This window comes from Mustela lutreola, chromosome 10 (genome assembly GCF_030435805.1).
Source record: "Mustela lutreola isolate mMusLut2 chromosome 10, mMusLut2.pri, whole genome shotgun sequence".
Lineage (NCBI taxonomy): Eukaryota > Metazoa > Chordata > Mammalia > Carnivora > Mustelidae > Mustela > Mustela lutreola.
The window spans coordinates 96,552,103-96,570,997 of NC_081299.1; the positions used below are offsets into that span (position 1 = coordinate 96,552,103).

An 18,895-nucleotide genomic window follows, 5' to 3' on the forward strand; every position below is an offset into this window, starting at 1 on the left:
GCTCCCTGCTGAGCAGAGAGCCCAATGCGGGGCTCGATCCCAGGACCCTGAGATCATGACCTGAGCCGAAGGCAGAGGCTTAACCCACTGGGCCACCCAGGTGCCCCTGTATAATTGTTTTTGACCCTCTCATGTCTATGTGAAGTTCCTGTTATGTATGAAATTAAAATTTTCTATCTTATCTGTCTTATGTCAATTATTAGGCCATTCAAAGAACTTAGAAAGAAGGGCAGTTTTCTTCCTTAGAGGAGAAAATAATTCTATACTCCTCCTCTTCCACCCCACCCCTTCCCACTTCCCACTCATGGACAATGATCCTCATTTTTATGGAAGGGGAAAGAGGCACATAGAGATTATGGATTCAGGTCTATGGAAAACAGCAGAGTCCCAACTGGAGCCAAGCCTGCCAACAATCACAGCAGGCTTCTCCCCTAAAATTCCTTCTCCATCTGCCATGACACTCAGGCATAGAAAGGGAATTTTCATTGTGTCCTTAAGGTTAACTGCTTTGGATGCTTACACAGAGGGGAGATTTCAAAATTCCCCTCTTCCCTGCCTTAAAGAAAAGGAGGAAAGAAGAAAAAGAAAAATAAGCCATATACACTGCTCCACAGCACATAAGCTGATGATTTAATATTAGTAAGGGCCAAACTGGATCTTGATAATGAAAATGAAGACACAGTAATACTTTCTCAAGAAAATAAACATTTACAGGGAGAAAGATTTCTTAAAAAAAGAGAAAAAAAGTTTATTTGGAAAAGCCAGCCTCTTACACAAAAAGTTTTGTACCTATACTTTCACTGTGTCAATTACAATGATACTTTAAAATGCACTAGATAGGATTTATTGAGTGTCTATCATTATCTTCTTGTGCATTTTAGAAGATATTAGGTTAAAAAAATATTTACAGATTTCATTCTGGTCCATCCTCCCAATCCTTATGCTAAACTCATTTCTCTACTTTTCAAGTAAGTAAAAAGGGTCACAATATCTTTAGGTTTCTGTGAAGTAGTAAGACTATATCTAATAATTATAAGCAAAACATAATTTTTTTTTTCAGGCCTTCTCAGTAAAAGAAACGGAGCAACTTCTCTCCCAATCTTACTCTTACTGGTTTGCCTGGGGCCAAATCACTCTGGCTTTAATTAGCAAATATTAAAAAAAACCAAAAACCTAAACACACAAAGACTGAGTATCTCACACACAGCTCTGAGCTAGACGCAGATATAAACAGAACCACTACGAATCAATGGGGGGAAATTCCAGAAACACCACCACCAACAAAAATTCCAAGCCTCACAGTTTAACTAAGGTTTTGGTAAAACTGAAGCTGAATTCTGCTGCTGTTTGAAATATCTGTCTACATTTAATTAGATGTGTTGTGTTTACTAAGGAGGCGCAAATACATAGTTTTGCATATTTTAAAATTAACTTTTAGAGTGAAAAGTACTAAGTAATTTCAAAGGGGGCAATGGTCTATAACCACTCAAAATGTGTCTTTGAAAAGGGAAAACAGTAATTTAATGAAATAAATTCTCAAGCACTAATAATATTAGCATCCTAAGAAAAGATTCCAGAGGGATGCTGTTGAGTACAATGTACCTAGAACTGCCAACTTGTTTCCAAAGTTGTATGCCTTAAATTTCCTAAATATATAGCTAGCAGGCACTATACCAGGCAACTACTGATACGGGGAAAATATTTTAGTCAGGATTTTATAATATCCCAACTTCCAATCAATATTTCTATTCATAAATCTTCCAGTGATGATGTCTGACAGTATATTACAAATAACAATGAAGCAAGATTAATTTTAAATTTTAGATTTGTCTCAAACAAGTTAGTTGTTATTCTTCCTTCTAATGTAACACTTAAAATAGATGAATTCAGCAGAATGGTTTAAAAAGTTAAGGCTCCCTAAAGAGTTCTAAAGACTAAAACTTAAGGCACATATTATAATCTTCTGGACACTGTTAAAAGCTAGGATTTAAACAAACAAACAAACAAAAAACCACCACACTACTGCCTTCTCTCATTCTTTGCCAACCACTCCCTCCCCAAAGGTATGGCATTTTTAATTCAGGCTACTGGTAAGGAGTGAAACAAAAATTCCATCCATGAACAGCTGGTATGATTCGCACACACATGCCCACTATGGTCATTGAGCACCACTGCTGGAATACAGGCCAGTAGATATTTTCAGATATCTTGGGTCACAGCTACTTCATTGACCCTTGGGCCGCACAGGTTTAGACTGGACTCTCCTCCTCTTTGGGACTTCCTTCTGTGTCCTTCTGCTCTGCAGATTCTGCTGCATATTCTTTTGTCTTCTCAGCAGCATCGACACTTGTCTCCTCCTCTTTGCTTTCCTTTTTCTGCTGCTCCTCTGCTTTCTGCTCTTTCGCCACAAGTCGGTAATTGATGCCCATGCCAATGAAGAGATAGATGCCTGCTACAATAAGGATCACACCACATGACCAATAGGTGTATTTGTAGTCTCCGTAGATGTCATTCAGACGACCTGAAGATACCCAAAACAAAGTTATGTGGACAGATGTAAACACGTACACCTTCCCCCAAAGAGAGCTGAAGGATCCACTCAGAAAGATGTCAGCCAATCCTCAAAGGAGCCCACAAATAACAAATGCTTCTAAAAAGTGACTGTTAACAATGATCTTATCTTTTATGACATCACACTTGGTTTTAGATGGCCTTGCTTATCCCGTTACTTTTAGCAACTTGAAAGTAATGAAATCTTGGCCAACTGGAATGGGGAAGGCCTAGAGATACGTACAATCAAGTCTCCCCTTCACAATGGAAAAATGTGTGGCTCAGAAGAGATGTGGGAGTCTTGCCCCCAGGCTCCAGACCTAACTGCAGCATCCCACCCAATGCTCTTTTGCTGACATCAGCATTCCTGAAGAGCAGTCCAAGGGACACTTGTCCTGTGCTACAGAATTAACTAACAGCATCACCTTTCCAACATCCTAAGTGCTTAACCCTCACAACAGGCAGCGTCTGTCATCACACTTGCTGTATAATCTGCTGACTGAAGTTAGAAACCTTGGGTAACTTTTCCAAGGTCACAGAGCTAGTAATTGAAGTGGCCTGGCTTGAAACCCAGGAGGTCTGACTCTGAAGCCTGACTTACAACCTTCCAAGTGTTTCCAGAGTCAGACCTAGGAAATGGCTCAGCATATGCTTCTCCAGTGAAGCGTCACCATGTGCATTAGCATATTAAAGATTTTGCAAGGTCCTCTAGTAGAGACATCTATCAAACTTAGTGTTCCCAACATTTTCTTTTGGCCATGAAATCCTTATGATAATAGAATTTATTAGCATCTCATCCAATTGGTATGTTAAGGAATAAACTCTGGAAAACCCTACTCTATCCTTCAGAGAAGGACCGAATAGAACCCATTCAAACACCATTCCTTGTGTTTTTCTCACTCAGGGCACTGGCCATCCAGCAATACTTACTGTGCCTATACTTGTCCCAGGCACTGGGCTGCTGGCCCTCAGGATAAGGGAGAACAGAGGAGAAAACCTCCACAGTTCAGTGGACAAGAGAAATGTTAATCAAATAATTACACAAACCATGACAAGGGGGGTTTGCAAGCAGAAAATAGGGGGTTGGCAGCAGCAAGCGGGTCTGGAAGGCTTCTCTTCAAGTGTAAATGAAGCAGAGACCTAGAGGGGGATGGGAGTTATCCAAGAGGAGAGCATGGGAGAAGGCTGGGGCCAGGGAACAGCAAGTGCTAAGGCAGGTGGGAGGAAGCTGCGAGGTGAGGGGGAAGGAGGAAGGGCGGGGTTGCTGGAACAGAGAGAACAAAAGGTGAGTGACAGGAAATGAGGCTGCAGAGATTGGTGGCCAGGCTGGGGGACGCCTTGCAGGGAATCTGATCTCCACCCTGAGAACAATCGGAAGCAACTGGAGAGATCTAATCAGCTGGGCTATCAGGTTTGTATTTGCACAGATAAATTTTGTCTGCAGAGTAGAAAACAGATTGAAGGTGGGATAGAGTGGATCTGGGTAGACCAGCCAGGAGGCTATGGGAAGCAGCAGCCCAGATGGGAGACAGGAGCTGTGAATAGGGTGGTGTGATGGAAAAATGGGCTGATTAGAAAGAGACTTAGGAGGTGAAAATTGACAAGTCTTGGCAATCACTGGATATGCAGTGGAAAAGAACAATGTGAAAAGATAGCTGTAGGACTTCTTTGATGTATTCTCACTCACTAGCCAAATACTTTCAAGAAGTATACACCTAAAAGGAGGGCCAAATTGTATTTTCACTAATATTATCTAATGAGCTATTAATTTAAAAGATGAAGTATTTTTTAAAAAGATTTTATTTATTTATTTGACAGAGAGAGATCACAAGTAGGCAGAGAGGCAGGCAGAGAGAGAGAGAGAGAGAGAGAGAGGAGGAAGCAGGCTTCCTGCTGAGCAGAGAGCCTGATGCGGGACTCGATCCCAGGACTCTGAGATCATGACCTGAGCCGAAGGCAGTGGCTTAACCCACTGAGCCACCCAGGCGCCCCAAAAGATGAAGTATTTAATATCCTTAGGAAACAGTTCCCAAATCACTTACTAGCCATATGATACAGGCAAATTATTTAACCTTTCAAAGTTTCTATTTCTTATGAAGTAGGAACTACAACAGTTATATTTCATAGGCTTGTGAGATAGAAGAGAATATAGAAAATGGTTAGAACAGTCCTTGGTAAACCATGAGTTTACACGGTAGCTATTATCAGAGATGGAGTTGTATTTTACATGTTTTCTACAACAAGGACGTAAGTTTTTTGAAGAGAAAACGTACTTCAAAAAAGAATGCCATTTATAAAAATATTGGACTCCCCTTTCAGGTGGATGGTTGAGTGTAATTCACTTCCGTAAGAATCAGAGCAGTTCTGCTGTGCCAAGTACTGTGTCAGCACTGAGGCTAGAGGAAACGGAAGTACCTTCTGCCACCAGGCAGCTTACTAATCTTGGCTTTCTAGCACCCTTCCATCTCCTATGCCTGCTTCATGTTAATAGAACCAAAGAGGGAGTAGGGCATACTATACCTAAAAGTGGTGGCCCCAGGAGGACAGGACAGCATTCCACAATGGTCACCAATCCCACGGCGCTGGAGAACCTCTGGGGTCCGACGAGGTCCATCAGGGTTTCAAATAACACGGAGCTAAGCCACCCAAATGCAAATCCAAAGAATCCAGCATAAACACAGAACCCAATGTAGCTGGAGGATAAAGGTGCTAGCAGATGACACACTCCGTTTGCAACAACAGAAGCCGCAAAAAAATACTGAACTCGAGGTCTTATCCACTTGGTGTTGGCTACAAGTCCCATAGAAGGTCTAGCTACCATGTCAACAAAAGCCAGAATGGAAAGAAGGAAGGCAGACTTCTCACTAGAGTAATGTTGACTCTTGCCATAATTACTAAGAAAGACCAAAGGGGTAAACAGTCCAAAAAACATGAGCACATTTCCGGATAGGTATAGCAAAAAGCCTCTGTGTGTGAACAGAGATAAATCCAGGAATTTATTAACTGTTTGGAAAACTGACCGTTTCTCTTCTTTGTGGTTTCCTCCAATAAGATCTGTATTTGCATCACTTGACCCCTTTTTCTCTTCAGATTTCCCAGGTTCCTGAAGGGATTCTTTGGACCTTTTCCCCGCACTTGTCGCTGGGGGCCCTATTGGTCGCATCAGGGCTCCAGCCACACAGCAGTTTAGGAGGAGGCCCCCGAGAATTAGGAAGCTCCCTCTCCAGCCAAAGATACCAAAGAAAGCCTGATTGAGGGGGGCTAGGGTAGAGAGGAACACAGGGCTGCCAGCCATGGCCAGTCCATTTGCCAACGGTCGCCTCTTATAGAAATACTTGCCAATCATGGTCAGAGCGGGATTCAAATTGAAGGCAAGCCCAAGACCTGGAAAAAGGAGGGAAAAGAACAACATAAATGTCACAAACATATTAGGAATTACTTAGCCAGACAAAGAAATTAAGAAGAGAAGTATAATTAATACAAAAGAGACAAAAATCCTCACCAGTTCAGACATACTGCATAATGGTTTAAAGTGTGAGATCTAAGTGGGTTCAAACCTCAGCATCACTATTTACTGGCTGGTAAGATCAGACACATGAGTGTTTCCTGATACGTAAAAAAGGGCATACAATACTACTGTGAGTAAAACATTTAGTAGAGTGCCTGGCATATAGAAAGCACTCAATAAATGTTATTTTTATTATTGTTGCTTATATTACTTGAAGGTGAATAACTATTTGTCTAGTCTTACAGAATCATCTGAGGAGTCACTGTAACAATAGACGATCATTAAGTAGATAGTTACAACTAGAGACAAAAGTTTTACAACAGAAAATGCAATACAAAATTATTCCTCTTACAGTAGTATCAAAAAGTAAACAAACAAACAAAAAACCATGTAATGTATATTCACTACAAAAATATGCTCACTACAATTGTGTAACCTTCCTAAAGAGTCAATGAATTTAAAAACAACACACACACATACACACAGTTTTCGGATAATAAAACACAACATTATCAAGGTGTCAGTACTTCCCAAATGAATGCATTAATTTAATGTTATTCCAAATGAAATGTCAGTGCATTTCATTTGGAATAGGTAAAATGACTCTAAAACATACTTAGAAGAATGCACGGGAGTCAACCAGGAAATTTCTGGTGGTACAGGAGGAGTGGGACAAACTTTAACAGATAGTTAAGTGCTCTTCTAACAGCTACAATTATTACAACAGTGTGGCTCTGACTCAGGTAAACACTTATCGGTTAAAGTGGTCAGAAAGTCCAGGAACATACCTGATTTTGTAGATAGATAGATAGATATCCATATATAAATGTAAATGGTTTTTTTAAAAAAGATTTTATTTATTTATTTGACAAAGATCACAAGTAGGCAGAGAGGCAAGCAGGGGGGAGGGGGAGCAGGCACCCTGCTGAGCAGAGAGCCTGATGTGGGGCTCAATCTCAGGACCCTGGGGTCATGACCTGAGCGGAAGGCTGAGGCTTTAACCCACTGAGCCACCCAGGCGCCCCATAAATGTAAATGATTTAATATATATAATATAAAATGTAAAATTATATATATATAATATATATAAAATGTAAAATGTAAAAAATTAACATATATATGTGATTTAATATAAAAATGAAATTTTAAATTACTATAGAATTATTCAATAAACAGTTCTAGTAAAAGTAAATATTCAAATAACTTTTAGATGCTCTCCCTGGCCCCAACTTGCTCCAGCTCCCTACCATTTATGTTTAAGGTATTCACAGAGGCTTAAACCAATACACCAGGGCAGACCACTCTCTTAGTTCAGGCTTGCTAATGGCTTCCCATCCATAACCTTTACCTTGGCCTTTACCTCCCTTCCTCATCTCATACCAGACCATTCTCACCTGTGCCAATAAGCATACTGTTGACCTGGGGCTTAGGTTGCCCCAAATTTTCACAAAGCTTTTTTCCTGTTGCTACTCATATCTCTTGGTTAAGGTCATCTCTTCAGAATGACCTACCTTTGTAGACTACCAATCTACCACCAGTCCTTCCCTGTCAGAACATTTTGTTTTGAGGCTTTGTATAGCATTATCACTACCTGATATTCTTCCTACTTATACATACATTTGTAAGTAATACAGTCTGTCCCCTCATAAAAGGGTATGATTTAGCCCTAGTTGTTGCTCTATTCCCAACAAAATCTAGAATACTGCTTGACACACACGGTTGTTACTCAATAAATATTTGAGGAAATAAAAGAGCAAACGAACAAACTGACTAACCATGTGGGAACAAAGAGAGTTTCATATTTCTTCTCATTTTATGTAAAATGTTTTCTTCCAATCAGAAATTTTAAATGTAAAAAAAGGAGGGGGGAAAGATTAAATGCAATCCTTATCAAACTACCAACAGCATTTTTCACAGAACTAGAACAAATAACCCTAAAATTTGTATGGAATTACAAAAGACTCCCAAATAGCCAAAGCAATCTTGAAAAAGAAGAACAAAGCTACAGGTATCACAAGTCCAGATTTCAAGTATATTATAAAACTGTAGTAATCAAAACAGTATGGTACAAGCACAAAAACAGACGCATAGATCAATGGAACAGAATAGAAAGCCCAGAAATAAACCCACGATTATATGGTCAATTAAATTAATCATTGACAAAGGAGGCAAGAATATGCAATGGGAAGAAAAGAGTATCTTTAACAAACGGTGGTGGGAAAACTGGACAGCTGTATGCAAAAGAATGACACTGGACCACTTTCTTACACCATCTACAATCATAAACTTAAAATGGAGTAAGGACCTAAATGTGAGACCTGAAAACATAAAAATCCTAGAATAGAGCAGAGGCAGTGATTTCTCTAACATCAGCATAATATCTTTCTCATATGTCTCCTGAGCCAGGGGAAACAAAAGTAAAAATAAACTACTGGGACTGCATCAAAACAAAATCTCCAGGGGCGCCTGGGTGGCTCAGTGGGTTAAAGCCTCTGCCTTTGGCTCAGGTCATGATCCCAGGGTCCTGGGATCGAGACCCACATCAGGCTCTCTCCTCCACGGGGAGCCTGCTTCCTCCTCTCTCTCTTTCTGCCTACTTGTGATCTCTGTCAAATAAATAAATAAAATCTTAAAAAAAAAAAAAAAACACACACAAAATCTCCAGCACCACAAAAGAAACAGTCAACAAAACAAAAAGACAACCTAGTGAATGGGAACAGATATTTGCAAATGACGTATCTGATAAAGGGCTAGTAGCCAAAATATATAAATAACTTATATAACACACACACACACACACCTCCACACCCCCCCAATAATTCAATTAAATAATGAGCAGAAGATATTAGACATTTCCCCAAAGAAGACATACAGATGGCCAACAGACACATGAAAAGACGCTCAACATCACTCATCACCAGGGAAATGCCTATTAACACTACGACGAGATAACACCTCATATGTGTCAGAATGGCCAAAATCAAAAGCTCAAGAAATGGCAAATGTTGGGGACGATGTGGAGGAAAAGGAACCCCTGTGCACTACTGTTGGGAATGCAAGTTGGTAGAGCCTCTGTGGAAGACAGTAGGAATGTTCCTCAAAAAATTAAAAGTAAAATTACCGTATGATCCAGTAATTCCACTACTGTATATTTACCCAAAGAAGATGAAAACACCAATTTGAAGGGATATATGCACCTTGATGTTTACTGTAGCGTTATTTACAATAGCCAGTTATGGAAGCAACACAAGTGTCCACTGATTGGTGAATGGATAAAGAAGATGTCATACACACACACACACACACGAATATTATTTTTGTTAAGGATTTATTTATTTGAGAAAGAGAATATGCATGCATGCATGCGAGAGTGGGGAGGGGCAGAGGGAGAGGAAATGGATCTCAGAAAGACTCCCCAACTCCCCACTGAAAACAAAGCCCGAGACAGGGCTCAATCCCAGGATTCTGAGATCATGACCTGAGCTGAAACCAAGAGTCAGATGCTCAACCACTCAATGCACTGAGCCACCCAGGCACCCCTATATAATGGAATATTATTTAGCCATAAAAAGAATGAAATCCTGCCACTTGCAACAACATGGATGGATGTAGAGAGTATAATGTTATATTAAATAATTCAGCAAAAGAATACAAAGAGCATATGATTTCACTCATGTGTAGAATTTAAGAAATGAAACAAATGAACCAAGGGGCAGGGAGGAAACATACCAAACCAAACCAAAACAAAGCCCAAACCCCAGACTCCTAACTATAGAGAACAAGGGGAGAAGGGTTAGGGGGATGGGTAAAATAGGTGAAGGAGATGAAGAGTACACTGATCTGGATGAGCACAGAGTAATATATGGAATCGTTGGATCACCAGATTGTACACCTGAAACTAATATAACAGTATGCCAGCTACACTGGAATTAAACACAATTTTTAAAAAGTAGGCAAATACATTCATAATCTTGGCATGGAGAACAACTTTGTAATAATGATATACTAGACAAAAATCATAAAATATTGCGAGTTTTGAATACCTGAAATTGTAGATGAAAAGGGGAAAAGGTGGAATAAGACTCAACTAAAAAATTTGCTTTCAAACAAAATTCAACAGAAAAAAAATTAACTGAGAGACACATAGCAAAAGAGGGAACACAAGCAGGTGGGGTGGGAGAAGGAGAAACAGACTTCTGGCTGAACAGGGAGCCAGATGGATGGATGCAGAGCTTGATCCCAGAACCCTGGGACCATGACCTGAGCCAAAGGCAGCTGCTTAATGACTGAGCCACCCAGGTGCCACATCTTTTTCATTATTCATTCATTCAACAATGAACACCCACTATATAACAAGAATTTCTTTAGAAGTTTTTCTTATACCCATTAATGTATTTACAGCTCTTCATAATGATAATCAAAAGTAATTTCTTTAAGGTAAAACTTTCACTCAAAAGATCTGAAAGATGAACATTAAATAAATACCAAATAGCCAGCAATAAATTAATGCTTGAAAATGAATGAACGGTAACTCACCTCCAATGACTCCAACACTCAAGTAAAGTTCCTTAACAGTATTACAGAACGAAGCTGCAATCAAGCCACAGCCTGACAAGCAGCCACCAACAATCATGATTGGACGGCTGCCATATTTATTCACCAGAATACTGCTGATCGGACCTAGAAGAGAACCAGAAATTTAGTAGCAGAGAGGAAAGGAACAAACTCCCTCATATCTACACAAGGCATTGATGCTAAATTACAAGTCCTTTAAGATAAACAGATTAAAAACAAAGACAATACTAAGAATACCGAATGTGTATTAGAAAATAAAGATGCTAAAGACCATCATTGTGTATCTTCTTTATGAATATTGGATGGAATTTTACTAAAATATCAGACTCTGGTTCTCTCCTTATCTTCTGTTATAAGGCATAACTGGCTGAAAACACTTGTTAATGGATGTTCATTGGCTTGTTGATCTAAGATACGACAAACATACTTAGTTAAGTTTGCTCTCTTTTAATTTCTGGACAGGCACTATGATATGATATCATATCAGAGCATTATTTACACATTACCATAAATGTAGTTTGTGTCATATTTTTAAAAAAGAAAAAAAATTCCCTGAAAAATATGTAATTATGTTTTTCAAGTTTAAGTAGCTTTGTAATTAGGAAATCTAAATTGAAAACAAAAACTGTTCCCAGTTACACCTAGCTGTATTAGGTACCAAATTGAATATTTCTTTTCGAGTTAACTTGCTTCCATGCCTAAATTACGGTTTCATGGTAGCAATACTGTAAAAAAAAAAAAAAAAAAAAAAAAGCTTGCAGGAGATTAAGTCAAACAATGGTCAAAATATCTTGGGTCTAACAACTCAAGAAGATGGGAAATGGAGTATTATCTAAAATAATCAAATTAAATTTCCTCTGATAATCAAATAGATCCATACCAAAATACCAGTTTTCCTTCAGTGTGAGAGAGGGACCCAAATAAAACGTGAAGTATCATAAGGATCAGGAAGAAAAAGACTTGATGCATTTAATGTATCAGTTTTCAAATATGAGTATCAAATGGGCTCTCCTTACTTGCTACAAACATATAATCTGTAATTCCCTTATTCCCCTTCCCAAATTTTCAAGTGTTTATTATAACATGGGGTGCCTGGGGGTGGCTCAGTCAGCTGAGCCTCCAGCTCTTGGTTTTGGCTGGGGTCATGATCTGGGGTGGTGAAATTGAGCCCTGCATGGGACTCCACACTCCTCAGGGAGTCAGTTGGCAGATTCTCTCCCTCTGCCCCTTCCCCACCACCGTATGCACTTGCTCGCTCTCTCAAATAAATCGTTAAAAAAAAAAAAGGAAGAGCTGTAACACAACTCTTAAGTAGACTAACAATATTTTCTGATTACCCTGAATGACATTCATTGCATTTTATTTCTTTATAGAAGAATATACCTAAGTCTGTACTGCATGGATATGGACTTGCGGGAATGGCAACTTTCTTTACATGACACCATACCTCATCTGCCTGTTTAAGGTAGATGACTGCAAACAGACAGGATCAGTGCAATGCATCAGTGGGGAAGGGCACACAAGGAAATGAACTGATGTTTGAACTTTGCAAAGTCACAAAGCTACCAAGGACCAAGTTTCAAATCCAGCCCCTTTCCTCTCTATTATGTATAATCCATATATTTGGAACTAAGCTATAAAGCAGAAGACATAAAAATTTTATTTTTCTTCTATTAGCAGAGTAAATTTGGACTTTATTCTGTTTATTCTATAATTAATTCCTTAGAAGACAGTAAGTTCGTTTTTTAAAACAAATATAGAATGTATGTATTCAGAATTTATTACTGGTTATATGTTGACATATTCTATTTCCATAAACACTATGGGAAATTCTACAGTTACTTATATTCTAGTAACTCCAAGTTGCAGTATGATGCAATTAAAAGGTCAGCTCTGACCTTTTAGGGAACCCAGATTCAAATTATGGTGTATATAAGCATGCAAGAAGGAGGGGGAGAAGCAGGCTCTCCACTGAGCAGGGAGCCTGATGCAGGGCTGGATCCCAGAACCCTGGAATCATCACTTGAGCCAAAGGCAGCTGCTTAATCAACTGAGCCATGCAGGTGCCCCATTTTTTTTCTTTTTAAAGATTTTATTTATTTACTTGTCAGAGAGAGAGAGAGAGAGCACGAGTGAGAGCACAAGCAGGGGGAGTGGCAGAGGGAGAGGAAAAAGTAGGCTCCCCATTGAGCAGGGAGCCTGACTCAGGGCTTGACCCCAGGACACCAGGATCATGACCCAGCTGAAGGCAGGTGCCTTACAGTCTGAGCTACACAGGTGCCGCAGAATCAAACTTTTTTTTTTTTTTTAAAGATTTTATTTATTTATTCATAGACAGAGATCACAAGTAGGCAAAGAGGCAGGCAGAGAAAGAGGAAGGGAAGCAGGCTCCCCGCCAAGCAGAGAGCCCGATGCGGGGCTCAATCCCAGGACCCTGGGATCATGACCTGAGCTGAAGGCAGAGGCTTTAACCCACTGAGCCACCCAGGCGCCCCCCAAACTTTTTGATATCCTAGTGTTTCAGAAGACTAAGTCTCTTTAAGGGTCAGATCAAGAACTGGCTGCCAGGAAAGACTTCCGGCCCAACCAAGGATATGTATAAAGAAGTTTTCATTGAATTTCTAAGTCACTTCATGAAAATATCAGACCATGGCTGGTTTGGAAATAGCCTGAATTTGCAGCTTGTATTAAGATGAAAAGAATTAAATACTGAAAGAATATTCATGAAATATTTCCATATAATTTGGTCATGAAATAGATTTTGGTACAGTCAGAATTACAAAGATCAAAATCCTGCCACACACAAGAAGTTAATACTGTAACATCTGTAGGGGTGCTTGGGTGGCTCAGATGGTTAAGGGTCTGATCTGCTTTCCGCTCAGGTCATGATCTCAGGATCCTAGGATAGAGCCCCACATTGGGCTCCCTGCTCAGCGGGAGGCCTGTTCTCCCTCTCCCACTCTCCCTGCTTGTGTTCCCTCTCTAGCTGTGTAACTCTGTCAAATAAATAAATAAAATCTTTTTTTTTTTTTAATATTTTATTTATTTATTTGACAGACAGAGATCACAAGTAGGCAGAGAGGCAGGCAGAGAGAGAGAGAGAGAGGAAAGCAGGCTTCCTACGGAGCAGAAAGCCCAATGCGGGGCTCGATCCCAGGACCCTGAGATCATGACCCGAGCCAAAGGCAGCAGCCCAAACCACTGAGCCACCCAGGCGCCCCATAAATAAATAAAATCTTAAAAAAAAATTCTGCAACATCTGCAATATATTTTTTTAAGATTTTATTTATTTATTTGACAGACAGAGATCACAAGTAGGCAGAGAGGCAGGCAGAGAGAGAGGAGGAAACAGGCTCCCTGCTGAGCAGAGAGCCTGATGCGGGGGGGGGGGGGGGGGGGGGGGGGGGCCTCAATCCTAGGTCCTGAGCCCATGACCTGAGCTGAAGGCAGAGGCTTTAACCTACTGAGCCACCCAGGCGCCCCTGTAACATCTGTAATATTAAACTAGGAAATGTTAAGGACATTAGTGTGAAACCGAAAACAGGCAAATTTACACTTCCCTTAAAAAAAAAAATTAAGAAAAACTCAAATAAATTAAAAAGTAGGGAACTAAAATCTCCTCCCTAAAAATACTTACACTCTAACAAGGATCAGCACATATCTCTGAACCAAAGTACTAAAAAATAAAAAAATGCTAAACCACTCATAGTTCAAAACATCAGCATTGAGGGTGTGGGCCAAATACTTTAAGTTAAAGAACTGTGGCAGTTGTAAAACTGATGATAACTCTTAGGGGATACGCCACCTCGGAGCCAATCAAAACAAAATAACCCATTTAGTAAAAATTCTGCCACCAGGCTCTCGATACGCAATTTGTCTTTAGGAGTTATTTCAGGAAGGATGACCCCAATTAGCTATCATTAAAAATAGAGAGGAATACAGTTTGTAGGCCTCTTATGACACAAATTCAGAGAAATGTGCTAGTTATCTCTGGGTGAGGACAAAGAAGGACCTGTTTTCCCAGAAGAAACTGTCATGTGCCATTAGTACAACTGACATCACTTACTTCTGATGCAAAATGCAAGTGGCTCTCAAGCTCTTTGGCAGCTCCAAATTGTACATGTGAACCTCTGATTTACAGTCAGCTTAAAGATATACCGAGCACCTGGATTATGTCTGGATAATATTTGTACCACTTTCTTCCAGTCATCATAGTTAAAACCTGATTAGAAAATCTTGGCAGATGAGAGTTCAAAGCCTCCAAAACTACTGGCTCTCAGAAGCTAGATAATATCCAAAGTCCCTTTTGACTTCTCTGAACTTATAAAAAGAAAGTAAGTACTATAATTTAGCACTTATATTCTCCTTTTTTTCTAAGGATTTTTTAAAAAATTTATTTATTGGACAGGGATCACAAGTAGGCAGAGAGACAGGCAGAGAGGGCAGGAAGCAGGCTCCCTGCTGTGCAGAGAGCCCGATGCGGGGCTCAATCCCAGGACCCTAAGATCATGACCCAAGCAGAAGGCAGCAGCTTAACCCACTGAGCCACCCAGGCGCCCCAGCACTTATATTCTCTTAAAAGTACTTGACAGAATAGGCATACCTTCAAAATTCAAAAGGCATAAAATAAAAAGATATACAGTGAAAAAACTTAAGTCTTCCCACTTCTGTTCCCAGTCACTGAATTCACCTCTAAGGCAACCAGATTACCTGTTTTTTGTATGCGATGAAATTATATATTTAGTTAAATTATGACTTTAACTATTCTTGTTTCATGAGTTTATGGTATTGTCTCAATAGGATATAAACTCACCAAAGACAGAGATCAGGACCAAGTGTTCTCTATCACTCACAATATCTAGCCTAGTATGAAATATGTGCATACTGCTAAACATTGGTTGACTCTGCCACCAGGTTATTGGAATTCCAAGAATTCCAATTCTAAAGTTTTACACTCAACATACAGAATCTTCGTATTGGCTATTAAGGAGCTACATGTGAAAATAATCTGAGATACTAAACTGCCACCAAAAAGTAGTATTAACAGAGGTGAAAGTATGGCTAACTAAGCAACATGAGACACTGTCAATCTCAGTAAATATACTTGGCTTTAGAATCTCACTAAGCAACTATATTTTAAGCACTACGGAAGGTTTTGAGTTTTACATTTTACATTGTAATTTGATGTTCCAAGGGGAAACAGAGTATTTTAAGTGATGTTAGTTATGCAACTTACTCTTCACATTTCTTTTATAACATGTCAAGGAAAACAGAAGGGAAAAATATGATGAAACTGAAGTTTAAGGTTCAGCTGAAATGCTTTTAGGATGAATAACATCACAAGGAAGAATGGGAAGATTTTATTCAGTTCTTTAAATCTAACACCATGAAAAGATTTTACCTGAGACTTTGAACTATGCTATTAAGGTGAGCCTGATTTACTTTAATTCTCCCAACATCAATTTAAGAAAAATCTTTATCTGTGGGATGCCCGGGTAGCTCAGTTAAGCATCTGCATTCAGCTCAGGTCATGATCCCACGATCTTGGTATCAAGTCCTGCATCAGACTCCTTGCTCAGTGGGGAGCCTTCTTCTCCCTCTGCCGGCCATTCCCCTTGCTTGTGAGCTCTCTGACAAAAAACTGAATAAAATCTTTAAAAAAAGAAAAAGAAAAATCTTTATTTGTGTTTACATCTTAAGAATCTGGCAGAGAGCATTAAGAAAAATCAGCTCTGCACATTATTTTTCTGAGAGCTTTTAAATGATACTGAGTTGAACCAAATCAAAGGTCCTCACAGGTACTTACCTCCACCATACATGACAGCCAACATGATTGAGGATATCCATGATACTTCACTTGTGGTGGCATTGAATATGCCTTCAATTTCTTTGAAGAACACAGTAATGGATTTGGGAAATGCATAAGAGAAGCCGATGGAAATGAAAGCTCCAACTACTACTGCCCACCCCCAGCCTCCATCTGGGGGAGTGTATCCAACTGGACCTCCAACTGCTGGTGGCATTTTAAGTGTAGATGAATTCCAAAATGCAGTTCAAATCCAAGTATCTGAAGGACATAAAATTAAAATACCATGTCAGTAATAAAACACTTCCACCAGTAAAAGCACTTCTACCCTTTATAACCAGCTCTCAAGTAACTGGAATTGTTTCCCAATATTACTTTAGCAATAGAAATGATCTTCTAAGGACATTATCAGAAAAAAAGTCTTAGGGGTCCCTGGGTGGCTTAGTTGTTAAGCATCTGCCTTTAGTTAAGGTCATGATCCCAGGGTCCTCGGATGGAACCCTGCATCGGGCTCCCTGCTCAGCAGGAAGCCTGCTTCTCCCTCTCACACAGACTCCTGCTTGTGTTCCCTCTCTGCCAAAATACATAAATACATAAAATCTTAGTTAAAAAAAAAAAAAAAGAAAAGAAAGAAAAAGAGTCAGATGGGGCACCTGGGTGGCTCAGTTGGTTGGGTAATTGCCTTAGGCTCAGGTCATGATCCCGGAGTCCCAGGACAGAATCCTGCATCAGCCTCCCTGCTCAGCTGGGAGGCTGCTTCTCTCTCTGACCTCCCCCCTCTTGTGCTCTCTCTCACTCACTCTCTCCAATAAATAAGTAAAATCTTTAGAAAAGAAAAAATAAAGAAAGGAAAAGAGTCTCAGAGATATGGTATTGCCAAGAATAGCATAAAGGAAAATAGCTCCATACCATTTAAGGAGCCATAACTGAAATATATCCTGTTCAATACAGTCTTTGTATTTCAAATAAACCTACTTGTTTCAGCAGTTAGTAGAACTCCTCAAATTACCATAACTAACTGTGTCATTTGACTTATCCGCTTGCAAAATTCACATAACACATGCCATATGCAAGTTTCAGCCTTGAAAAAAGTCTTTGTAAGTTTTCCCCCTTTCCCAAAATTTATTCTTCAATCCTACCTTTACTTTCTCTTATTTATTTGCTGACAAAATATTAGGAAGTAGGTACCCGAGTCACTAGATATGTAGCAATTTACAAAACAGATCATTCCGTGGGCTAGAAAATTCTCTCAGAAAAGTTTCCTTTTATCTAATTGTTTTGATTCAAGGTATTTTTTTCCCCATTATATAAGAAAAGACCCTAAACACCAGCTAGTCAATATAAACTCACAAAATGAACTATGCTGTCAAAAGATGGTACTTCAGGGGCGCCTGGGTGGCTCAGTGGGTTAAAGCCTCTGCCTTCGGCTCAAGTAATGATCCCAGGGTCCTGGGATCGAGCCCCGCATTGGGCTCTCTGTTCTGCAGGGAGCCTGCTTCCTCCTCTCTCTCTCTCTTTGCCTGCCTCTCTGCCTGCTTATGATCTTTGTCTGTCAAATAAACAAATAAAAAATCTTAAAAAAAAATAAAGATGGTACTTCAAATCAAAAACTCCCTTTTTCTTGAAGTCGTCTAGTACTAATGTACAGCATGGCTATAAAATATAACTTCCTGTTAAAAGTGTGAACAAGATGATAGAGTGAGTGTGTGATGGTAGTCTTGCCTGTTCTCTCATGAAGCTCTCCTTTTATTTATTTGAAGCTAACTTCTACCTTACAACTCATCCTGCAATACTATGTTAGCATGTCCATTTCAAATGATCACCACTCAGATTTATTACAGCAATAAATATCCTAGCTTAAAATATAGTAGTAGTATAGTAGTCAACTGCTAAACATTGTTTCTTCCAACCCATTTGAACACTTCAAATATGATTTAAGATAATGAATGTTGCAGGGGTAGGAAAAAAAATAGCTCATAAGGGAAGTTTCCCTAAAAGCAACAGTATAGGTTTCAACACTTCTACGCGACATTATACTAGAGGTTCTAGCCTCTAGTGTATGCAGATAAGAAAAAGAAATAAAAGGTAAAAAGACTAGGAAGGAAAAAGTTGTCTTTAGTCACAGATAATATAATCATCTATGTAGGCAATGCTAAAGAATATTTTAAAAACGTTCCTGAACTAAAAATGAATTTAACTAGGTTTCAGGATATAACAGTAATAAACAAGTATTATCTGTCTTTATATATAAACCAGTATCAGAATTTGCAATTTTAAGTAATACCATTTAGAAAAACATCAAAAAACTATTGAACAGGGATATATAATGTGTAAGATATATACAATGAAAACTACAAGATATCACTAATTAAAAAAACAAAAGGTAATCCATTCTCATGGTTTGAGAGACTCAATATTTAAATTGAGCAAATATTTCTAAAGGCACGCAACAGCAC

General features: G+C 39.3%; 1 protein-coding gene across 3 annotated transcripts in view; it reads right to left on the bottom strand.

Annotated features, from left to right (window-relative positions):
• Nucleotides 1-599: 599 nt before the first annotated feature.
• Nucleotides 600-18,895, bottom strand: part of SLC16A1 (solute carrier family 16 member 1) — a 53,781-nt gene continuing 35,485 nt past the window's right edge. For all 3 annotated transcript variants that reach the window (XM_059138480.1, XM_059138479.1, XM_059138477.1), the window contains exons 2-5: nt 16,440-16,700; nt 10,595-10,738; nt 5,071-5,934; nt 600-2,521 (exon numbers count right to left, since the gene is read on the bottom strand). In XM_059138480.1, coding sequence (XP_058994463.1) covers nt 2,250-2,521; nt 5,071-5,934; nt 10,595-10,738; nt 16,440-16,656 — 1,497 coding nt within the window. In that variant the 5' untranslated portion in view covers nt 16,657-16,700 and the 3' untranslated portion in view covers nt 600-2,249. The remainder of the gene's footprint in view (nt 2,522-5,070; nt 5,935-10,594; nt 10,739-16,439; nt 16,701-18,895) is intronic.